Source organism: Desmodus rotundus, chromosome 1 (assembly GCF_022682495.2).
Source record: "Desmodus rotundus isolate HL8 chromosome 1, HLdesRot8A.1, whole genome shotgun sequence".
In the NCBI taxonomy this organism is placed as follows: domain Eukaryota; kingdom Metazoa; phylum Chordata; class Mammalia; order Chiroptera; family Phyllostomidae; genus Desmodus; species Desmodus rotundus.
In genome coordinates, this window is record NC_071387.1 from 150498084 (window position 1) to 150523561 (window position 25478).

General features: G+C 42.3%; 1 protein-coding gene across 12 annotated transcripts in view; it reads left to right on the forward strand.

Moving 5' to 3' along the window:
• Positions 1 to 9649: 9649 nt before the first annotated feature.
• MCTP1 (multiple C2 and transmembrane domain containing 1) overlaps positions 9650 to 25478 on the forward strand; it is a 458878-nt gene continuing 443049 nt past the window's right edge. For 7 of the 12 annotated variants that reach the window (XM_053911814.2, XM_053911815.2, XM_053911828.2 and 4 more), the window contains exon 1: positions 9652 to 11030. In XM_053911814.2, coding sequence (XP_053767789.1) covers positions 10314 to 11030 — 717 coding nt within the window. In that variant the 5' untranslated portion in view covers positions 9652 to 10313. Of the gene's footprint in view, positions 11031 to 25478 lie in introns of all 12 variants that reach the window. The other 5 variants (XM_053911821.2, XM_053911833.2, XM_053911826.2 and 2 more) reach the window with 3 other exon arrangements.

Genomic DNA, 25478 nt, shown 5'->3' on the forward strand with positions numbered 1-25478 from the left:
AGAAAAGTTGTCTCAGGCCACACATTAATTACACAAACACTAATAAAAACTGATGAGCAAAAAAAATTTTAAGTAAATTTACAATTTTGTGTTGGGCCAGATTCATAGACCTCCTGGGCTACATGCAGCCTGTGGGCCACAGGTTGGACACCCAAACTTATTGTAGTTGAGCAAAGCAGTGCAAAATAGTTGCTTTAAAATAATTTGCACAGTATTATAAACAAAGATTGTTAAAATACATTTAAAATAAATATTTTGAAACCAAAGTCACATTAGTCAATATCTGACAAAATTATGTAATACCAATTTTGTCATCTTTTATTTATGTATTTAAGCTAGGAATTCCCAGATATGAGCCTGGCAATAATTAGCAAATCCAAATTTATCCCAAAAGCTCTCTCTGGGTGTGTGTGTGTGTGTGTGTGTGTGATCAGCAATGTTTTGATGATCTTATGTGAACATAGTCATCTATCCCTTCCTTTTTATATGCTGCACAGAATTTCATAGTATGGATAAATCACAATTTATATAATTGTTTCTATGTTGAAGGGCATTCACATTTTTCCCTTGGTTTTTTTTTTTTTGGCTAATACTAACCTTTACTGCTATTTCTAACAGTGCTGCAATACAATCTTTATACATGTCTCCTAGACTATGTGCAGAGTCCAGAGGTGGGGGGGGGGGGGAAGTTGCCTAAGAGTGGAATTTCCAGAGTCATATATTATGTGCGTTTGAATAGGTATTGCCAAATTGATCTCTTAAAGGGACTAAAAATTCACACTGCCATACCCATAACAAAGATGACATTTTACTAATCTCTGTAATAAAATATTTTAAACTGTGTCATAATGAAGTTTAAACATGGGTTTTTTCTTTATTGCTATAGATATTTCTCTTCTGTGAATTTCTTGTATATGTCCTTTGTCTATTTTTCTATTGGGTTTTTTAATCTTTCTCTTATCAGTTGAGATGTTCTTTGTAATTTCTTCATTTTAATCTCTTTCTGTTGTATATTTCACAAATATCCCCTTCCCCCATTTTTCTGACTTTTCCTTTGTTCATGATGCCCTTTGTTGTGACTAGTACATGTTATGGAGCCTCTGAAAAACTCCACTGTACACTTGTGAGAGGTTAAGAGTAAGGAAGTCACACAACATCTTAAAATTATTGGAAAATGGATTTGGTCTGAAAGGATCTCAGGTGTCTGGCCCACATTCTGAGAGCTACATCTTTGAAGGTAATTAAATTTATTAAATTACATAAAAGTTTTCTTATTTGAATGTGCCATCTATTTCCTGCTATTACCCTGACTAACAGACATTGTCTAGATACCTAAGGACAGTCCAAGGGGATGGAAAAAAGGCAAGAGAGATGGGGGTGGGAATAGGGGTAGGGGTAGGGATATGGATAGGGATGCAGATGGGGATAGGGATAGGGAGAGAGAGGTTAAAGAGCAAGAGTTCCAACTGTCTACTCTCTGTGGACAGAGCTGTTGCAAACCAATTTAGGATGCAGCTACTTTAAAAAGTAGGTGGTGCTCTATGGCTGGCAGGAGGAGGCCCTAAGAGTCAGCCTGTCTGAGCCTGTCTCACCCCTTGTGTTGTGGATATTGAGTTGAGAGCCACTGGGCTGGATGAGGGAAATGGCAGATAGATGTCAGGGACTCTGCCACTGGCAGCCAACGGGAGGTTGAGTAATCTGGAAGCTTCTTTGGGCTCTGATTTGGGTGGGAGAGACCAGATTGTGGGAGTGCAGACTTGTTTGTGACTGTTAGCAGGCAAACCAGGTCACAAGGGACATCTTCCTAAGAGCAGAAGAGGCAGGTGGCACTGCTCTCATACCCCGACACGTTCCTGCTTTCACGAAGATGTAAGAATCACATCCTCTTCCCGTCTGCCCATACCTTCTCAGGAAGAGTAACAAGGGGAGCGAAGGCTACCCGAGGGACAAACATGTCCCAAGAAGACTGCAGGCATTTTCTGAAGGGATTGTTTAAATAATTAAATCTTGATGATTGTTAAAAATTCATTATTTTTCTCTCCATTAGCCTCTGATTGACGGACATTACTTCAAGGGAAACCAGATTACTTACAGAAAACATAAAGGAACTATATTTTTCTGCACATCTGCACAAAAGTAAGCAGGATTGATTTTTGACTCCAATACACTATTTGTAATGCAAAACTGCCCCTACAGGTCCCTGATCCTCTTGACATATATCCATGCTCTTTAATGCCCAGAGGTCCTATATAAACATGAGAGCCCCTATAAATGATGAGGGACATTGTGTTTATTTATAGCAGCTATTTTCAAGTTTTAGCTTAGTTTTTAACCCAATACTGGGGGAACAATGCGGAGCTCCTAGGCGTAGCTGTCCAGCCCCAGCCAAAGCTGTTCAATGTTGGGCCAGCTGTCTATTGTCAGATGTATCCTGACAGAGGCAAACAATACTGGATCTTGGAGTGGCTAAATTGTGGTTCGATCCAACCTGCTGAATTGTGGGGTTGAGTGAGAAACAGATTGGCAAACACTGGGCATAATAGGGAGTAAGGAAGGCTCAGACTTCAGGCCCCCTAAAAGATGGTGCTGCTTGTAATTACCTCATTGGTTCCACCACTGACTTTAGATGAGAGCTGGGCCAAGTTCCCTTATATCTTGGTTTCTTAGGTGTTCTAGCACAGGGAGACTACAAGTCCTGAACTATCTACATAATTAAATGGCTAGAATTTAGAGGTTTACTGTGGATGATGGCAGAAGTCGAGATTAAGAACAAACCTGGGCGGTGGATTTACAGGCTACAAATCAGGGTCTGAGAAAACTATTTCAGCCAGGGTGGTTTTATTGAAGGTAATTTTCTTCAGAAAGACATTGTACTGGATTTTATTTTTCCAAGGATGCTAATACACATTTAGCCACTCCATCTTTCCTTCCATTTTCTATTTTCCCTGTGGGATTCTGAGAGACGTTCATCTCAGAATAAAACTGTAAGTTACTTCTAACTAGTTCTTGCTTGTGTATTTTCTAGGCAGGCATTTTAAAAACAGAGCTTGCCAGAAAAGCAGCTAAAGTTTCAGGCACTGGTTTGAAATCAATAATGTATATTTCTTAAATAACCATTTTTTCTCACTCAGAGAAAAATGTGTGAATTGGGGGATTGGATTTGAAATAACCCAAAAACTGATGGTAACCTGGAAAGCATCATGTTAGGAGAAAGCTGAGGAGCAGTATGATCATAATTAGCAAAATGGCCAGATTCAAAATAAGACAACAAAAAGGCTGCCCTTTTTAGCCAGTCTCTCAGTGTCCTTATCGCTAATGAACATTGGTCTGTCCTAACTCTGTTACTTTGCAGCACTGACCAGTTCCTCTGGGTTTAACACTGTGAAAGAGGGAGGCTGGTGGAGATGTGTCCTTTCTTCTGGTCTACAATAGGGACATGTTAACCAGGATGCTTTGGGCTATAGGAAGCTTGTGGTAAGCACAATTCTAAGATGTGCCCCCCAAGACTCCTATCCTCTAGTTATTCAATCAAATACTAATATTGTTACGGGTGTGAAGGGACATTGTCGATGTAGTTATGTTTTCTAATCAATTGACCTTGTTGGATTATCCAGGTTATCCAGGTGGGCCCAATGTGATCACATGAGCCCTTAAAATAAGGAGAAGGCAGAAGAGTCAGTAAGAGAGATGAGGCAGAAGAGGAGGCCTGGGAGATCTGAAGTGTGAGAAGAACTCAATCTGCCTTTGTTGGCTTTGAAGATGAGAAAGAGTTGGCCGTAAGCCAAGGAATGCAGGCAGCCTCTAGAAGCAAAGTGTGACTCCCTAGCAAGGGGACAGGGATCTCAGTCCCACAAGAGTACAGAAATTAATTCGGCCAACAACCTGAATGATCTTAGAAGCAGATTCTTCTGTAGAACCTCTGGAGAGGAGCACAGCTCTGTCAACACTTTGAATTTGTCCTATGACACCTGAAACATGGGAACCGGTGAAGCCGCACTGTGCCTAGACTTCTGACTCACAGACACCAAGTTAATAAATGGGTGTTGTTTTAAGCAGTTAAATTTGTAGTAATTTCTTTGACAGCAAAAAAGACTAATATAAAACAGCTAAAAAGGGCAAAAAACGTAAATAAATTAATTTTCTAATTAATAGTTAATAGATAAGTACATAATAATAAGATCAGAGTTACGGAAGGCCTTAGGTTGACTGATTCTGTAGCACAATGACATCATCAGGAACTGGGCTTGTTTCCATTTCTCTTTTCTGCCAACTTTAGCGTTCGCTTCATCCTCAGACTTGTAATGAATGAGAAGGCTGCAGCAGTTCTGTGCATTGCAGCAAACACCAAAACATGTAGATTAAGAAAAGAGATCCTTTCTTTTGTGCTTTTTCTTTATGAGTGAAGAAGCCCATTACATGAACTCTGGTCTATGTCAGTCTCCTTGTTGTTCCCCTACACCCACCTTCCCCTTCTTCCTCAATAGGAAAACCCAGATTTTCAGCTGGACACTGACTGCCCAGAATAAAGAATTTTATGACTGGGCATGGTTATGTGCCTGAGTTCTAACCTCTGGGATGTAAGAAGAGTTGGGAAGTAACTTCAAAGGCAGGGACATGCTCTCTTCCACCCTTTCCTCCTGTTTGCTGGTTGGCTGGAAGTTGCCTATAAATGGCTGGAGTTCCACTGATGATCTTGGAGCATATGGTGACTTTGGGAATGGTAGGCATGCATGGTGGAGCAATAAGAGAGAAGAAATGCCATACTAGGTCTAGGTGATGACCTTCAGACTCCTTGAATATATTTAAGGTTTGTGTTAATTGTAGTTGAATCCAGTCCCAAGGAATGTGCCCTTCTAGCTTCTGTGATTGGTTATAGGTCTGACAAAGGGGTAGAATGACCACAATCAGTTGAGACTACTTTTCCAGGCTGTAATGGATGCTGGGTGTCCACCTGTTTTCTGTTCTAGGATGTCAGTGGACTATATCAAGAAGATAAATCATAGGCGAATACTCTTGTTCTTAAGGGGTCTCTCTTTCAAGGGATGATAGATTGTAGGCTCTGGGATCAATTGTCTTTATAGTCTGCTATAAAAGGATTGTATAACCCAAAGGAATCTTGCTGGAGAACATTACTATTTCTTATAGAATGGTCAAGTTGGGAGCCTCATTAGCTAGAGATTAAAATGTGCATATATTGTGCCTTAGCTTGGGTTCTCTCAGTAGCTGACTTAGTGATAGAATCCAAATGCAAGCAGTCTGTGAGGTGCAGGGGCCAGCCTTAGGGGAAGAGGATATGTGAGACTGGAAGGAAAGGAAGCTGAGAAAGAATGTGTTGTCAAGCAAATTAGCATCAAGGGCACTGGAACTGGGAAAATAGAAAGTCCCTGCCTCTGAGTTATTCCACCTGAGCCCCCTCTCAGGGCATCAATGAACTAAGAATACATCTACTGCCAGCACTCATTGGTTGAGAGCTGCTTCAGGCATTTGGGTTGGGGAGTGTGGTTTGGAAGAGAGCCCTCAGGTGGAGAGATCAGATGCATGCACGACAGTTTATGGCTCTAACAGCTTCTGCAACATGGTATGTACATTCAAAGGGGGTTATTTACATGCCCATCCAGTAGTACCTGTCATTGTATGTACCACTGAGAGTGGGGAATCAAACCAGGAATGAAGAGATGAATTATATCCTACCTTGGAGAACTGTTTTAGAAGCTTACATTATTTTAAAGCAGAAAGGGACCTGAGATGGAAACTAGTTCTATTTCTCCATGTTACTAAGGAAAAGCTGAGGCCCCCAGGGCTGCCTTAGGGGCAAGCCCAGGCCACCTCCCCTGTCTTCTGACTTTGTGCAGCTCAGAATCGACATGAGGGATGGGTTTGGGGAAGTTTCTGCTCCCTTCAAATCTCCAATGAATTGCTTCTTCTCTTCTTTTATATGAATAATTGATTTTTTAAAATTTTAGTGTAAATACAGCTTCAAGTCCCACTTTGCTCAAATTTAAGCCACATGGACACTCCTATCCTCTTTTAATTTAGAAATTCCAGCATATCTCTTGATCTAGAATTCCTGAATTGCTTTCGTCTGGTTAAGAAGAAAACAGGAAGTGGCTTAGGTTAAATACATAGACAGAAATAATTGCTTTGAAGTTACTTAGACATTAAATGGCATTTGAGAACTGATGAGAAATCTTTCAAGGAAGAAAAAGGCAAAACCTAGTTTATACCTGAAGAGGAATTTATTCTGTTGAGTTGACGGTATGTTGGCAGTCATCTCAACACGTGGAAGTGATGACTGGGTTCCTGGTTTCAAAACATTCGAAATCCTCTCCCCACAGGCAGGCATTTCCCATGTGAGGCGGTACAAGTCAGTCCAGTAGTACTTTCTTCTTTTTGATAACAAAGTGATGATAACATCTCACTTGAGGACAAGCTTAACTCATCATCAAGAATGCTGCCAACATTTGACTTTTGGGTCCTTGTGAGGTGGGTCAGGCCAATTGATATTATTATCCCCATTTTAGAGACTGAGAGGAAATGAGGGCTTGAAGATATCTGTCCCAGTACTTGGAGCTGGTGTGCCAGCCAGGGCTCCACTTACAGGAGAGCGTCTCAAGTGCCCGTTAGTTGGCACTTTACCCCAACTAGTCCCAGAGATGCTGTTTTTGTGCTTGCATTCATAGCCTTGATCTCATCAAGGGGAAGTTGTGGTTCTGTCTAAGACAGTCTTGTTGCTTACCCAAGGCAAGGACATGGGTCAGTGCATCTTTTGAGGACTCTTTCGATTATTCTATTCTGTTTACTTATGAATTTTAAAATGAAGAAGTTGTGTGACTTTGGAATCCTGTAGACCTGGGATCTGCTAATTACTCAAGAAGTGATTTGCAAGACCCATAAAATGAGGTCACTGTGAGAATAACATATGTTTAATGATGCACACCATTTAGCATCACGCTTGAGTACCTCATGTCCTAACCATGGCTCATCCTGTCAGTTCTGTCTTCAAAACACTCTATCTAGAATTCAACCACTTTTACCACCTCTTGCCTACCACTTCAGTCAAAGGCATCATTGTTCCTCACTTGTAGTGATATGATAGCTCCTATCTAAACTATGTTCCCACCTACTCCTTTCCTCCACTTTATTGTCAACATAGAGGCCAGAGTGAATCCCTCAAAATGCAAGTTGAATTATGAAGAAACCCAAAGCTCTCCAAGTGGCTTTCCATCCCACCCAAGTCCAAAGTCCTCACTGTTGCCTGCAGAGTCCTAAGTGATCTGTCTCTTAGCTATCTCTGCCATATCTTCTCCTCCCATCCCCTCTTTCTCTGTTCCACATGCTCTGTCTTCTTTGCCATTCCTCAAGCTGAGCAAGATCCTAGCTCAGCTTATCTGCATTTAATGTTCTTTCTTCTTGAAAAAAGTTTTCTTCAGATTTACTACTTTGTTCCTCCCTCACTTCCTTTGGGTTTTTGCTTGGATATTACATTACCCATCACCTTCCCAACCTTCTATATTTCAATATTATATATATATATATTAATTTCATATTAATTCAGTCAATAGGTGTTCTGTCTATACATATATATAAATATATATATATTTTTTTTACTTGTTTGGGAGATAGAGACAGACACTCAGTCCATAGCAGGCATTTAAAGAAAATGATTTGAGAGAGAGGAACAGAGGGAGGGAGGGAGAGAGAGAGAGACATTGAGGTGAGAAAGAAACATCTATTGGCTGCCTCCCACACGTGCCCCGGCCATGGATCAAACCCACAACCCAGATATGTGCCCTGACCAGGAATCAAACCCACAAACTTTTGGTGCATGGATGATTCTGCAACGAATGGAGCCTCCTGGCCAGGGCTGCTCCGTCAATATTTAAGATGGATAGAAAATTGTAATAAAAAGGATAGGTAACATTTATTGAAGTCTTGCTATATGCTGTGAATCTTGCTTTCCTTTGCAGGCGGCCATCTATCTTCTCAGTGTACTCTGTTGCCTGCAATAGATCTTAGCTCAGATGATGCTTTCAACAAGAAACCTTTTATTAGTCAAGCCAGAAGTGATTCTTCACTCCTCTGTATTCCCTCAGTGATCAATTTGTACCACTCACTTTCCCCTTGTATTGTAGAGCTTTTAATAAATATCTTCTCTTGCCCTGACTGGTGTGGTTCAGTGGGTTGGGCATAGTCCCACAAACCAAAAGGTCACCAAAGGTTTGATTCTTGGTCAGGGCATGTGGCTGGGTTCCTGGCCAGGCCCCTCACACACATCTTCTTCTAAATTCTCTACAGTAATCCTACATTTCTTTACTTGTCTTCTCCACACTTTGGTTACCATGTCCTAGAAAAACTAGTAACAAAACATTTTTCCTAGTTATGTTTTCTTTTTCCCAAAATATAGAGAAGCACTTTTGGGTATTGCAGTTTCCTTTTGGGCTATCAGAGTAGCTCTACATTCAGCTAATTTTTTGCGGTTGAAAAAGCCTTGGGCACTGAGCTGAGTCCTCAGGGAGACCCTCCCTGCATACACAATGTAAGAAATAAACAAACAAAAAAAATCAAAACCTCCCAAACTCTTCCTTTTGGGTTGCTAGGTTTAGCAAATAAAAATACAAACCACTAAGTTAAATTTGAATTTTAGACAGACAACAAATAGCATTTTAGTATCTCATGCAATATTTGGGACATATATACTCTAACAAATTACTCATTGCTTATTTGAAATTCAAATTTAGTTGGGTGTCCTGTAATTTATCTGGCAACCCTACCCCCATAGACACTGTTGTGGTAGCCGGCTTTATTGTCTCCATGGGACTTTTCACTATCAGAAATTGTGTCTGTTCTGACTCATTCCCCCTGGAATAGGAGCTCCATGAGGGTAGGGCCCTCTTTCCCTTGTTCAGCAGCTGCATCCCGGTAGCCTATTGGTAGTGCCTGCAAAATAGGTACTCTCAATACATATTTAAGTATTTGCTATTTAAAGGTGAGAAAACTAGAAAAATAAAGACTTAGAGAGTTTGGTAATACCTCGATGGCATACTGCTAGCTAAATGCCATTGGAATTAGCGTGGTGCGAAAAGGCCCAGGGACCTCTTCCGTGTTTTCCGCCTTTCGGGGTGCGGAGGGCGGTGGAAGAGGGAAGAGCATCTCTTAGAATTAGAAGACTCTGGGATGAGTAGAGCTGGGGAGAAGCAACGTCTGAACGAACTAAAAAGCCTTTTCCGTTTGCCTTGGCAATGAAGCGAATGAAGTACCCACAGGCAAATGCAATTGAGTGAAAAGAGCAAGATTCTCTGCCTTTGGAATGGGGTCAGAGGCATTCTCCACATCGTCGTCCACTGTAAACTCCCTCGACTTTAGGGTTGGCCTTATAGTCGACTTCGGAAATCTCTAGACCCTGATTCTAAGAGAAACTACCAGTGCACATATAAAGAGGGGGAGGGGTGGATTGAGATGAAGTCAATACAGAACTCCGGTTTTGGAGCCGGGGCGCGCAACGGGGCGGGGGCAGCGGTGTTCAGTCCCAGAACTGAATTGGGTTCCTTTCTCCGTGAGGACGTTCGGCGTCCCACAGGACCCGCCGCCGAAGGCGCGTGATCTCCACTCTAGCTCGCTTCAGCAGACCCAGACATCGCTGACGGGCGTGTCTAGTGGCGGCCCAGAGCGAGCTGCCTGGGGAACTGTGGCCGGATTCTAGGAAGCAAGCTGGCTCCGATCCCTACCCAGCTCCACCCGGCTCTAGTCCGCCTGTCCTCCCACCTAGGAGCTGGAGGATGGTCCAGGGGAGCTTCTGCGGGGCTGCTGGTCCGGGGTGTCTTCAGCTCGACCTCCCCAGTTGTGTGAGTCGCGAGTGCGTCCAGTTTAGAGGCAGCCTCCCCAGCCGCTGACAGGTGCTGCCTGCAGGGCGCCGTGTGCTGTCCCCGGTGCAGCTGGACGCGTACGCCCGGGTGAACGTAGCTTCTGAGCCCGGAACCAGCAAGGAGAGGGAGGTAGGGCGCGGCCTGGGGGACTCCCGTGGACTGGAGCCGTGCAGGTCGAAGCTAGAAACTTTGCAGGCTCGGCTGCAGGGATTCAGCGCCAGCGCCAGCCCACCCCGGCAGGTGCGGGAAGAAGAGGCGGCGCCGGAGTCCCGCCGCTGGAGAACCGCGACAGGCGCGTCTGTCCCCAGGGCTGGCCTGAAGCCGCTGGGCACTCCCTGCTTCTGCTGCTGCGCCCCCCGCCGCCGCCGCCACCGCGGGGCTCCGGGAGGGGGCGCAGCCAGGGAGGGCGGTGGGGGTGGAGGAGAGAAGAGGAGGAGCAGGGGGTGGAGGATGGAGCCCCGGGCTGCCAAGGCGGGCTCGCCGGAGCCGGCGGCGTCCTCCTCTTTCCAGGCCCGGCTCTGGAAGAACTTGCAGCTGGGGGTGGTCAAGAGTAAGGGCAGTGGCGGCAGCGGGCGTGCAGGGGGCCAGGAGCGACGCCCTGCGGCCACCCCGTCGCCCTCCCCGCCTCCCCCAGGTGGCAGGCGGGAAGCACTGGCCGGCGTCGGGGGCACGGGCAGTAGGTGGATTGGCTTTAAGAAACGGAAGCAAGTGTTGGACCGCGTCTTCTCCTCCTCCCAGCCCAACCTGTGCTGCTCCTCGACAGAGGCTCTCGAGCCCGGTGGTCCCGGCAAAGCCGAGCAGGGTTCCACGCTGCGCCGCCGGATCCGTGAGCATTTGCTCCCCGCGGGAAAGGGGCCCGCTGCAGCTGCTGGAGCAGGCGGAGGGACGCCTCCTGGCGGACGCTCCCCAGACTCAGCTCCCTCTTCGTCCTCCGCGTCGTCTTCCCTGTCCTCATCTCCGCAGCCACCCCCGAGGGGTGATCGTGCCAGAGATGAGGGTGCACGACGTCGGGGCACCGCGGCACACTTGTGCCATCAGAAGAGTTCCTCCCTGCCGGGCACCACCAACCTGGGGCAGCTTCTGGAGCCGCCTCCGCCTCCTGCAGAGCCAGCGCAGAGCCCCTCGGAGCCAACGCCGGAGAAGGGCGGGGAGCGCGGCAGCAGCCAGGTGAGTTGCTGGTGACCGGGGCCACGCCTCCAGCTTTGGGCAACCAGGACTTGGTGGGTGCGTAGGGGGCGCGGGCGCGGGCGGGGGGCGGTGCTACCGAGTAAATCAAACAGTGGAAAGAAAACATCCAGCTCCTGCTTAGTAAAGATAAGACTTGTACTCTGACTTGACTTTTGACAGAAATAGCTTTATGAGTTGCCAATGAAAGTGGAAGTATTAATGGTAGCCACACAGGAGAGGAATGAAGTTAGAAATAATGTAGGGTAGTTTTTGGAGGTGACCTAGGACTCTCCACTATGCCTCAACCTTGTCCTAAGAAAAACAAATCCAACAATTTAAAAAGATTACAACCCTGTACGATGGTGGTGTGGAGAGGCTAGCATTTGAGGCAAATGGTTTGCAGGAAGGAGCAGAATGCAGGGAGGTGACTGATTTAGTGGTAAACGTGAGGTAATCGCTTGGGGAAAAGCCTTACAGCAGAAGTCTGCGGATTTACCCGCAGGCTCTTCTTAAAACTTCCTGCAGCAAGGGGGACGCCGCCCAACAAGTGGGCAGCTTGAACGGCCTCGTTTGAGTTGGTCAAATGTGTTCCTATGGCCTTTTCTAAGTATAAATAGTCATCCGAAGCGTTCGCGTTGCAAGGATGCTGCTTTCTACAGGATGTTGCCTCTGTTCACGCAAGTTTGGTTAGACAAGAATGAGGTAAAAGTGTACATGTAGGGTCCCCAAGGCGTTCCACTGAGCAGCTGCTTTTACTCCCTCGATTTTGTAGAGGGGAGGCTCTCCTCTTGTAAATGTTTATCAACTCCTGTTAGTGTTAGCAAATATTTTGAAAGTTCCATTCTTCCAGACCTACAGAACTCTTCCTTTCAATATATCTCAGTTTATTTAAACTCATTATTTTGACTCTAAACTCCTTTTAGATTAATGACATATACATTCAAACTTTAATTAGATTAGAGCTACAATAAACATAGGCCATGTTTTGAAGGATAAGATATGAGAATAGATGTGCTTTCAGCTGAAAATTTTTATAGCTTATTAGTATAGTTTCAGAAAATAAAGCAGAATATTTTATTTAAAGCAGAGTGTTTTATTGCTTAATAAACACATTTAATTGCAGCAACCTGGTGTAACGGATGTTCGAGGAAACACCTGATGTTCTAGAAAATGGCTTCAGTTATTTGCAAAAGAGTAGGTTGAGATATTATTGACAAAAAGGCTAAATAAACCTAACTTTCCCTTCATCTTGCAAGTGAATTTAACAGACTGTTTATGCTTCCAAAAGTAAAGTAAAAAGTCATTTTAAAAGGATGTTTTAAATTCAGTATAGATGAATACCATGTTTTTAAAGTGTATTTATTTTTGAGGGCATACATAATCCTAATTATAAGAATTTTAAAGTGGGGTACTGTTTACATTTGTTTTTATGAACTTTTGCAGTCAAGAATAATAAACTAAATAATAATGGAATTATTTTGGATGGTAGGTATATTACTGCAAATGTTAACTTTTAAATTACTTTGCAGTTCATTGAAGCGAAACATTTTCAAAGCAAAAGCAGAGAATTCTGAATTGATCTTTATGTTTATTTTTACTAAAAAGTTTTCAGATGCCACCCATTTTTATTTTAAAAATATTGCTGTGTAAATGTGAATTTTGTATTCAAAAGATCTACATCAATTTTGGACAAGACACTAAACTAACATTATTGTGTGTGCCTTCACCGTAGGCTGGGCACTCTGCAGCCTTGCATGTTTCAGTCCTCAGAGCAACCCTACATGACAGAAGCTCTTGTTGCCATTGTTAGGGATTAGGAAACCAATGCTCAAAGAAATTAAAATAACCTTTTCCAGGGTCACATGGTTAATAAATGCCAGGGGGTTTATAGTTAAGTCATTCTCCAGCATCTTTTTCCGTGACAACTTTTAGAACTTATTCTGTTTCTCAGATGACTTCAGTCAGTCTTATTGACTAATACTTGCAAGTTTACATACATTCTGGACTTTCTTCTCCATCCCTAGAGTCAGTTCTATGATGGATTAGCTGTATTAATCTGGTTTTTGTTCTCTGTGATTGATGGTTACATATCTGTTATATCACATTTACCAATGACATAATTAATCATTCTATCTATAGTTTTAAAGAAGCTTTTCATTGTAAAGAACTAGCATTTCAGTGAGGACATAGGAGGAATATAAAAGCTAAAATATCTTTCCAAGAATAAGTGAAAGATGGGTCGGGTGTAGGCAGAACAGTAAGCCCTGAGGGGCTTACACAGTCCTGGTGTGAGGCCAACATCCCCTGCTAATGGAACCTTGTTCCCTGAGAAACAGACAGTTTACTCTGTTATGAGTCACAAATCCAGGTTTCTGTAGCACTTTCTCACGAATGCAGAAGAGAGGACTCCTCAGTCCGCTTTAAATACTTCTCTGCCCTACTCAGAGGAGCCCGCTCACCTCTCCGAATGGGGAAGAGGAAGAAATGGAGTTGGAGAGCTTGCTAAGATGTCCAGGTATAAGCTTAGCTCTGCAGTGCCCTACATATCTCAGAGATCTTTCCTGGCTCTCCCAGCACCTCATCTGCAAAATACTTGGGCATGGGGACAGAGTGTGTAGCACATGTAGATTTCAGTTTTATTCACGGTTCATAGGAACAGATGGGAACACATGAAAGAAAATACAATAAAAGCATTAAATTCCTCTCCAGATTGCCTAGATAAAAAGAACTTTGTTTCAAGGAAGAAAGAAAATTCGTTGCAAAAAAAACAAGTCAAATTGCTCAATTTTTCTCGTGTTCTCTGCTTGATCCTGGCACCAGCCACGTTCTCCCAAACACTCCCCACCTCTCCATCCCCCAGCCCATCATGAGGCCCCAACAACATATGTGCACGTACTCTGACACTGGGTAGAAATGTTAAGCAAAAGCCAAAAATTAAATTGGGTTGCTGGGGAAAGAGATTTGGAAGTCACGATGAACAGTGATTAAAACTGAACAAACTACCTCCCCTGCCCCTGCCCTCCCTCTCACGATTATGTTTTCTTTAGCCAAATATACCTTTGAAACACATTATAACACACTTGAGAATGTCGTGCACATTAAGTAATGTGCATTATTTAAAATAATTTGCTTTGAAAAAAACAAGAAAGACATCCCACTGATTCTCGTTCACGTGTTGGGCCATATTGTCACACCAGATGCATTTCATTTTCTGCCGCACAGTTGGGAAAGATGCTGTCTCAATTTGTGTGCGTATCAAAAATATGCCAATTTTATGTGTTCTGTCTTGATGAGTTACTAAAATTATATTATGCTAGAATCAGACATTATATTATGCTAGAATCAGAAAGTATTTTAGGATAAAGAGTGAGGGATGAACATATTGCCTTCTTTAGTGTTTTAACAAAAAAGCTTGTAGTGTTCATGAATGTTAAACTTTTATTGTTTTTCTTTTAAATTCATTTTGTTAAAATTATCTTCATAGAGAAGTAAGAATAGTTTTTTATTAAGTGGGTAAATTGCCCTGTCCAGTGTGGTTCAGTTGGCTGGGCATCGTCCTGTGGGCCAAAAGGTCACTGGTGGGATTCCTGGTTGGGGCACAAGCTGGGTTGCATGTTCCGTGTGCTGGAGGTGCGCTGAAGGCAACCAATCAGTGTTTCTCTCTTACATCCATGTTTCTTGCTCTCTGTTTCTCCTTCCCTTGCCCTCTCTCTAAAATAAAAAATAAAAGTGTTTTTTTTTAAAGTGGGTAAATTGTTTAAGGTATGATAGAAATGTTTCAAAACATAGTAACAGGAATATTCATTCATTGGGATGAAATTCCTGAAACACATCTGTATGCTCTGACAAAAAGTGGAAAAATATTTTCTAAAATTAAGTCTATACATGAAATGCACCTTGCTTTGTTAATGATCTCACCCTTTAAAGAAAGTATTTTCAAAACCTATTTAAAGAGGTAATTTGAGTTAATTTTTTGCTATTTTTCAAGTGTCTGTAATATTACTTCAAAGAACATAACTTCATCTTGGGGAGGCACAGTTTTAAAAAGTAACCCTAATGGAAATGACTAAGACCATTAAAAACTCTAATCACAAAAACGCCTAAAAGTAACATTAGTAGCTTTTTCAAAGTGCATGTGTGTTGGGGGTGGGGTAGGAAATGAGATCTCAGGACACGGTAGAGCAGGGGGTGATGTGAAGTTTGATGTGTGGTCGAGTTCTTGGAAAATACCGGCATCTATGCAGCAGAGAGAAAGAAGGGGCTTATACCCTTTGCAACAGCATGGATGGAACTGGAGAGCATTATGCTAAGTGAAATAAGCCAGACGGTGAGGGACAAATACCATATGATCTCACCTTTAACTGGAACATAATCAACAGAAGAAAAAAGCAAACAATATATAACCAGAGACATTGAAGTTAAGAACAATCTAACAATAGCCAGGGAGGAGTGGGGAGGGGACAGTGAGGAGAGGGGATTACAGGAACTACTATAAAGGACACAAGGACAAAATCAAGGGGGAGGATGGAGGTGGGGGAGGGAGGTGGGATTGGCTGGGGTGGAGTGGAGGGATGGGGAGAAAATGCAGACAACTGTAATTAAATAACAATAAAAATTTTTTAAAAAAGAAAGAAAATACTGGCATCTGCAGGTCACTGCAGGAGTGAGAGGTTCACTTTGGAGTGGGATTATCCCCTGTAACCTTTGCTTTCTGTCCCGTGTATCTGGCAGATCTGAGTAGAGCTGTAAATATTGTATAAATGGAAGTGTTATAACATAGATATTGAATGAGATTGAGTTGAAACAAAGCTCAGAAAACATTAACAGTTGCTGTTGTTATTCTTATTGAACGGTATATTAAAGTTTTGCCACTGCCACCGTTACAAATGACGGGTGGTTAAAAAAATCAACAGGAAACTTTGATGGTCCTTTTCATTTAATTTAAGGCATAAATTATTTTACTTGCTGTGTTGGCAAAAGTAGCTCAAAATTAAGCAAGGCAGTACTGGTGACATCACAACTTCACACAGTAAAAAAAAATCATATTACTTTGGCAAGTGTGTGCACATTATCATGGAAAAGTGAATGAATTCTCGGGGATAAAACAGGATTAATAGATTTATAAAGAAAACAGAACAAACATTTCTCCTTGTTTTCTTTTTCCCCATTGTTTGGAAATGAGAGATGATTTTACAAAATTAAAGTTAATAATATATCTTTGGTGCTTCAGGAAACATATAGTGTAGTTTCTTTGCTCATGATAATTATCACAATGTCTGCCAACTCCAGCTGAGGGAGAGTACGCAGTATCCCCGGATAGCACTGTAAGCAGCGACAAAGTCTTCAGATTCAGAAGTTAGGGTCATGCTTTGTTGTCGTTAATTCATAGCTATTTACAGTATCATAGCAGACACCTGTTTTGGATAAGCAGACATCAATTTTTTGAAATTTGAAAGTTTTTGTTCTTTTTTTTTCCTGGAAAACTTACTAAAAGTTACATATTTCCCTGCCTCAATAAGCCTAGCAACCTAAATAAAACCTTTTCTTAATAAATGAGGATCATTGTTTGAATCCTACTGACTGACTTTTGGGGGTTTATTTAATGTGAATGAGATAGGTGTTGTCCTGGGACTTGCTTGTTTTCATAACATTACAGTATAAAGCGTACCTGTATTTGACACGTTTATTTTTCTATAAAGTTAATTATTGAAAGTTGTGAGGCACCCTTCCTCGAGTCATTTTTTTCACTTGTCAGATAATCTTTACTGTATTTGGGAATTTTGATTTGTCAGCACCATTAAAACTATCACCTATTTTCTTTCCTGCATGATTAACTTTATGCGCCAGTTTGAATTCCTTGTCACTGTCAACCTTTTCTTCAAGTGGATTTTTATACATCAGGTGGAGGAAGTGATGACTGTCCTTCAGCAAGTCAAGGGGAAATGCACATTTTCCCCTGCACTGTAACCAGCTTCTTATTAGAAATTTTTTTTCCAGTAGAATATCAGGCCATAATTTTCCTAATGTCTCCAAATGTTTGTGTTTAGCATTCATCTGAATGTAAGCAATGCGAAAAACTGTATTTTTCATATAATGAGATTTGAAAGTACTCCATGCTGCCTTCTTAAGAGAATGATTTTCCTGTCAAGTCTCTTTTGAGATATTTTATACCAGCCTATTTCCCATCCTCTTGGGTCCTAGCCAGTATGGAAAATTACAACATATAATAGATAAGTGGTCCTCTGGACATTTTAGGATCGATACCTCCTTCTATTCCCCCTTCAGTATTAGTAATCACACCCTATTTTGCTTAAGCCTGAGCTAGCTACACCAGCACTGCCAGAGGAGAATTTGGCAAGCCTTGGCAAAATTGACCTATTTAATCAGCATTGTAAACGGTTCAGGGAAGACCACTCAATAAATGGTTGCTGAATGAATGATGGTATGAATGGATGGGCCAGCGCCGTTCAGAGATAAGTTCTCTGGAAAAGTTTCAAAATCACTTTGCAGCCATGTAATGATGTTAATACCTTCTTTTTCTCGGTCTTTTTAAGCCTGGCAGATGTGCTTGACGTCCCCCCCCCTTTTCCCAGCTGGTAGCTTGCCTTTTCTCAGCTTGTCCTTTAATTCTGGGCCATGTCTGCAGGCACGGTGGGAGGACCTGACATCTACTAAAGGTTGCCATACTGTGTTCACGCAAAGGTTGGAGAAGTGGTTTCTGTTTCTGAGCTCTGGCTCAGGGATGCGTTTCTCAGAGCTGGTCTCTGACTGCTGGTATACGCTTTTGCACCCAAGTTTCCTTGTCTGGCCTCTGACATTGCTCCCTCACATCCAGACAACTTGCTGACATATCCTCACTCACTTAGGATCTCTGAGTCTTAAACTCTGCTCTTGAATATTGTACTTTCCTGCCAGCTTCATGGCCACTTTTCTTCGAACCTGTTTCCATGCAATAGATTAAAATCCCAATCTTGATTAAGAACCCTGCCCTCACTAGCCTGGTCCATTCTGCTACCTCTTGAGTGCCAAGGGTGTGAACTGGGGTTTAGAGACTTGGACAGTGGCTTTCCTGGTGAGGCAGATCTCCTGTCTCATACAGAGATCATTTATAAAACAACGTAACCTCTGTCCAGAAAATCTACATCGAGGGCCTACTGCATTCCTATCAGGGGCGTTTTTTCCCCTGGGGCACTGGACTAGAGCTGATCTTTTCACTGAACACCATTCACTTTCTCTGCGTCCACACTCCCTTCTCTCCTATTTTTAAAGCTCTCATTACGCCTGCTCTTTAAGATCACCACCCTTTTTCTTGGTACTGCCTGCTTTCTTCTTTCTGCCTAATGTCTGTCTCTCCACTTGCAAGACTACTTTTTGCATCTGGAGCTGTGCTGTCCCACAGGGCAGCCACTGGCCACGTTAGGCTATATTGACAGTGGAAATTGTGCCATGAGAATAAAAAACACACTGGGTTTTGAAGCCTTAGCACAAAGAAAAGAAAGTAAAATATCCAATGAATTACTATTTTTATATAATACTTGCATGTTGAAATACTATGGGTACAATGTATTAAATAAAATATTATTAAAGTTAATTTCATCTATTCCTTTTCATTTTTTTTAAATGTGGCTACTAGACAATTTAAAATTACATATGTGGCTCATATTTTTATTTTATTGAACAGCACTGACTTAAAGCCAGTGTTCAAACTCCATTGCTCAGCCATCGGGGTAAAGAAAATGAGCGTGGAGGTTGGGTGGGGCCCATGGTGAAGCCTGGGGCTTCTGCCCCTTCGAGGGGGCAGCTGCTTCTCAGCTCCAGCTGGTCGCTGACATGCGGTGAAGAAGCAGCGTCGCCAGACTTTCTGCGTTCTTTGGTAGAAGCCAGAAATCTGGAATTTTGTATGAAGTCTCCAGAATCTTGAATTTTTGACAAATAATTTGTATTTTTAAAAACACCACACAGTCTAAATACAATATATATCTGAACTGAATTTAGCCCTCAGTTCGACCTTCTGACTCAGAAAGCTCCTGTGTGATTTCTCCTCTCCCTGCCACTGCCAGGGGTATGTTGTTTGGATGTGACGCAGTTACAAAACAACTAAACCAGGAGTGATGCAAGGGAATCCCGAATGCAGTGGGTTGAGGGGTGTGTGGGAAGAGGAGGTGGGGGTGGAGAGAGGGCCGAGCAGTCTGGCTCTGTCCAGGGTATAAAAGAAAGTGGTAGTAGGAGAGTGAGAAGAACAATGTTCGGATGGGATCAGGGAAAGATTTTTAGTTTAGTTTTTTTTTTCTTAATGAATAGCACCTGAGTGGGTTGATGAGTAGAGTGTGTAGAGAAGTAGTTGAAGCTAAAGGGGGAAACGAGGGTACTCAATGGGGTAAGGTCCCTAAGAACGTATATGGAGGTGGGTCCTAGAGACCAGGGGAAGTGGTAGCCTCAGCCGGAGGGTGGATGCAGGTAAGCTGCAGGTTTGGTGGCAGCAATTTGAGGGTGTTTCCACCTGATGGCCTCTCCGTTGTTTCCAAGTGTGGTCAGGATTTGGACACAGGGGGAAGGGGGAAAGAACCTGGCCACAGGCACAGAAATGAATAAGTGCCCTGCGTATTCAAGAAGTGGGGAGTCAGCATTGGGATGAGGGAGGCCTAGGGTGTGGACAGGGGGAGAGTGGGAAATAAAGGTGCAAACGAGAGCAAGCCAGACTAAGCGGTGTCTGTAGGCTATCTCCAGGGCAGCAGTAGGGACCCCTGGTGGCATTTGAGCAGGGGAGACAGGGTCAGGTGAGCCTTAGGAGGGTCAAGTTGGCAGCAGAGGCAGGAGGCCATGCTGAAGCCACAACAGGCTGGTCCCCGAGAGCTGGGCAGTGACCTGTCCTGGGGGCTGGGAAGATAGAAACATTTGGAAAGACCAGCCTGTGGCTAAACCTTCAGGGAAAGAAAAAGTGGAAGGAATCAGTCAAAGCACGCTTTTCCTTTTCCTTTTGCCTGTGATCTGTTTTGGTTCTGTTCTTAAGTGCTTTTATTGCAAGGTCCTTTTCTTGGAGAGGGAGAGGGAGGGTTGAGTTTTGAATTTGCATGTAATGCAGAATGGCTGAGGGCACCAGGCTCCTGAGTGGCAGGTTGTCCTTTATTTACTTTAAAAAGCTCATATTCTTTATAGTTATTTTGTATTCTTCCTGAATAAAATAGTTCTATTTTTCTGTGCAGCATTAAGCCCTCAAAGTTGTGAGTGTTACTATAGTGCCAAAGAAAAGCAAAACATGTTTGTCAGTTAAAAAAAAATCAGGTAAAGCAGGAAACCCTCCTACATATCCCTGTAACATAGACACTTATGGTTCCTGATATCAGAATGGCTACATATTTGAAGAAATAGTTATAATAAAAGGGTTTAGAATCCATGGACTCTGTTGGAAATTCCTATTCTTCAGTCAGTGTACTTCAAATGTGTTAAGTATGCATTCTCTCTCAGACGGAAGGTTGGTCTGTGCATGGCGAATGATCGAGTTTTGAAGATTGCGAATAGGTATTCTCAAAATAGAAACCGTATTCCACCTATGCCTTTAAGCCATAGATGACTCCTGTTGTTTTATTGAAATGTAAAATAGCTTCTGATCAAAGAAAAGCCCAGCATTTGCAGAGTTGCCTGTAAGTAGCATTTTCAGCACACCAGATTAGAAGTCTGAGTGTTTCCAAAATACCTTTCGAGATTGAAATAGGTTTTGCAGACAAGTTCTATGTCGCCCCAGAGCTGTTGCCAAACCTTGTGCTCTTCAGAGGTCAGAACACCCTGAATCAGCTCCGCGCCGCTGCCCCCTGGCCCAGAGCAGACTGGGGGCACCTTCCCTTTCTCCTTCCTTTGTGTCCCTCTGTTTGTATGAGGAAGCAGGAGGTGAGCAACAGGGATCAGGTCCAGCTGAGATTGTGACCTCACCTGTTCTCTCTGGCTTTCTTTGCATATATGCCAATTCAACCCAACAGTTTGAAGTAAAAAAAAAACATTTACTTAACCATTTTGGTCATCAGCCCTCAACTCCTCTCTCCTCCTTTTGGCTCCTCAGGCAGCGTCCATTCACTCTAGCCTCAGGCTGGTGCTTTTGTGACTTTCTAGCCTGCCCTGTGGGAGTCAGCTGAGTGAGACTGAGGGGAACAGGCAGATGGGAAGGAGACCTCCATTTTGCAGTGTCCTAGGCCCCAATCCCAGGGCCTCTTTTCAAGGAAGAGAGAACTTTGTAAAGTGTTCTTACAGCTGTTCCTCTCCACCTGGCATTTTCACTTTCTCTGTCTTCAACTGTTTCCTTCCTGCGTGTATGCCAGAATGCGAGGCAGGGCTGTATGGAACTGGCCGTGAAAGGATCTCGGTGCATCTTGGGTGATCACCCGTAGTGAGTGGATGTAACTCTGTCTCGGGACTATCCAGGTGGCGTGTTATTTGGGCGGCTCTTTACTGTCCGCCCGCCTGCTACCCGCCTTTCAGCTATCTCACTTCCCTTTCTTTCTGAGAACAGAGGCAGGGAACATAAAAAATAAAAAAAGAAAGTCAGGCATTTTTTACTCGAGCCTTTTATAACGTATATTTTTTGACATTGAAGTTGAAATAATTGGCTTTTCTGATGGTTTGACATTTTGTGTTGCTTTGGCATATGCTGTTCACACACACACACACACACACACACACACTAGGCCTTCACCAGGAATGGTTTATACACACACCTGTTTTTTTCACATACTTCATAGAGTCAAAGATAACCAGAATATCTCTAGTAGTTTTCTACTTTTAAATTTAATCTGATAGTTCTAAACGTCCGAGATAGCATAATATTTACAAGTGGTTTACATTTATCTAGTTTGAGTGGCTGTACCATAACCAGCTCTGCCAAAGAGAAAAAAAAAAAACCAATTAGTCAGCTCTTGTGGTTTATGGTGGGGTGTGTTCTACAAAAGGGGACGAATAATCTGGCTTTGAATTTAAACTGATGTATAAGGAGAGCCTTTTCTTCAGTAGAATAATCCTTCTTTAAGTGTCCACCTTACAGCCACCATGGAAGAGAGGTCATTGAATTATTCCCTTCATCTTTTGAAATCTACTTGTCAGAATAACTAACATCTATCATTAGTATTTTCAAGGCTGGCTTGGCTTTACCGTCACAAAATGATCCTTACAAATAAAAGAATAAGGAGGCCTTTTGGTAAGCTTCTTTATTGATATGGTTCAGCTTTTTATGAGAGAAAAAGTGGTACCTTTAGGATAATAAAGATGTGTTCTCGTAACCACAGGAAGCTCAGAAAGAGAGTAGGGAAACCGTGCTTTAGGGGCAAATGGATTTGGGCAGCACAGCTTTGGTGCTGGCTGCTTAAAGAATGTTCTATTTCTGTTAATGAGTCAGTGGCTTGTTTTATTTTTTGAAAATAATTCCTTACACCATTTCATTTCTTTCTGCATCCTCTTAATTGTATCTAGATTGCATCCTGAGTGGTTTATTCACAAGCCTGTTTCATAGTAAAATTTTTTTTCTAGGAGTATTACTCTAACGAGTTCCAAGTACCTACACAAATTTTGTTTGCATTTGCCTCAGAAATTGGTTTTGTGAACTAGTTTGCCTAAGTATCCATAAACTTCTTCATAATGGTACTTATTATGTCAGGGCTTGGCCTTTATTACCTTGTCTTTGAATGAAGTTTTGTTAAATCACAATACACATGCCACCTTCTGACCTTGTATTACATGCGGTAGGACATGCTTAAGTGGTCCTCCCAGCCTACTATGTGCTGGGTTCTTTCTCTTTGCTCAATTGTATCATTTCACCTTGGGCCTAAATAAAGCTAACCAGCAGGTGGGGCCATTTTAAAATGACATGTTATAACTACTATCAACCGTAGCCAAGCACATTTAATGTATTGGCACTATTCTGTTTTCTATGTCTTAACTCACTAATTTATTACTACACTTTCTGAAGTGGGTTTATTACTGCTTGCATTTTCTGGATGAATACACTGAGCCACAGGAGATTCGGTGACTTGCCCAAAGTCACACATCAGTCTAGTCTGGATGCAGGTCGTCTGGCCCTTAAGCATGACAAAGGAAGGCTGTCTGAAGGAGGTTGTGCCTGAGAAGCCCAGCTGAGGGAAACAGAACTGCAAGGGGGAGTTTGGAGGGCAGTTTTAAAGCCTCATCTTCCTCCCCAATTCAGTAGTGACGTTACAGCTCTTCTTTGCTTCTGCCATTTCTGTCCCCTCTTTCTTATTTTTGAAGGTTTTCTCATAACAAGTAAATTTAATAAAAGCAGATTTAGTGTAACAGCAGATTCTGGTGTCAGCCTTAATCCTGGCTCTGCCACTTCTTACTTGTGGAAAGCCCTCTGACCTTTCTTTGAGAACAACTTTTACATCTCAGTCCTGCTTTAAAAAATTCTTCCTCACCAAGATCATCATCAGTATTTCTGATTTTTTTTATTAGAGACATGTTGTACATTGTAACACCTACTTTGTATTTTCTATATTCATATTCTACAGCTGCATCTCATTTCTGTCATTTGTGCTTTCTTGTTCCATGAAAGGCATGGTATTAGGGGAAAGAAACAAAGTAGATCTCTCTTCTAGGTATTCTTTATACAGTATCTTAAATAAGCATTGTAGATTATATACATTATCTCACTTAACACCTCCCAGCAATTTTGACAGAGAGGTGATGTTCATTGCATTTTATGTCTGGAAAATTCTTCGGGAGATTAAGTAATTTGTCTGTAGTCCCGTTTCTGTCCACAGTTAGTAAGTGGCAGAGCTTGGGTGAAAGATGTCCGCTTTCTGCCAGGGTCATAATTTGTGGGGTACCCACTACCTCACCAATGAGTGCGGCCACACCAGTGCACGAGTGCCAAGTGTGTGACTGTCGCCCAGACTAGTGATTCATGGTTGACTCTGGCATTTCTTCCACACCAGCCTTGCTGATGGGTCTGAGTATCACCATTGTTTTGGAGAGACACCTAGAGAAATGTGCTATTATTAGTTGGAGAAAAGTATCCAGGAAGATGTAATGAAATGGGAATGGGTGAATTTTTTATTTGGGGGCTCAGTTCTGAGAGCTTATAATTGAATATTTTTCAGATCATTCTCCTTGTGAGTTCTGTATATATGTGTCGACTTTCAGTCACATGGTTAAATGCCTGTGAAAATTCAGACGGTAGTCGCGGTCTGTGATTTTAACGTTTTTCACATCATGGTATGCATGAACTAATTATTACAATTCTGCGGCACAGCAAAATGTATTTGTTGCTGATTTGATAAAAAAAATAGGTAAAATTTTGATTCATTTACACTGGTCAGCTACTGTTGTGTTGGCTGTTGTCATTTTTTTATTTGACAATCTAAAGGATAAGAGATCAGTGTCCCTAATTAAATATCAGGTATTGCATGTTTTAATAATTCCTGTGGCACACCAGTGTGCCTCTTGCACATACCTTTTGAAAATTGCTGGTCTGGGTGTTAAGACCTCTGGACAGAAGACAAATTATTTTCTTAGCATCTACTTGTTTGTGAATATGCCCTTTTAGGGAATATTCCTTTAACAAGGAAAAGGTAAGATATAAGATAAAGTCTTTTGAATCTGGTACAACTTCTGTGTCTTGGTAATAATAAGTGTTAAAATCTTCTTAAGTACTAAAAAGTCACTGTCCTTTATTTAAGTGTATTTTATTGATTATGCTATTACAGTTGTCTCATTTTTTTCTCTCCTTTATTCCCCTCCACCTTGTACCCCTCCTCCCTCCAGCATTGCCCCCCCTACTTTAATTCATGTCCATGGGTCATACATATAAGTTGTTTGGCTTCTACATTTCCTATACTATTCTTAACCTTCCCCTGTCTATTTTTACCTATCAATTATGCTTCTTATTCCCTGTACCTTTTCCCCCATTCTCCCTCCATGTGATCTCTGTTTCTGTGATTCTGTTCCTGTTCTAGTTGTTTGCTTAGTTTGTTTTTGTTTTAGGTTCAGTTGTTGATAGTTGTGAGTTTATTGTCATTTTACTGTTCATAGTTTTGATTTTTTTTTCTTAGAAAAGTCCCTTTAACATTTCATATAATAAGGTCTTGGTGATGATGAACTCCCTTCACTTTACCTTATCTGGGAAGTACTTTATCTGCCCTTTCATTCTAAATGATAGCTTTGCTGGATACAGTAATCTTGGATGTAGGTCCTTGCCTTTCATGACTTGGAATACTTCTTTCTAGCCCCTTCTTGCCTGCAAGGTTTCTTTTGAGATATCAGCTGATAGTCTTATGGGAACTCCTTTGTAGGTAACTGTCTCCTTTTCTCTTGCTGCTTTTAAGATTCTCTCCTTCTCTAACTAGAGACGTTGAAGTTAAGAACAATCTAATAGCCAGGGGGGAGTGGGGAGGGGACAGTGAGGAAAGGGGATTACAGGAACTACTATAAAGAACACATGGACAAAATCAA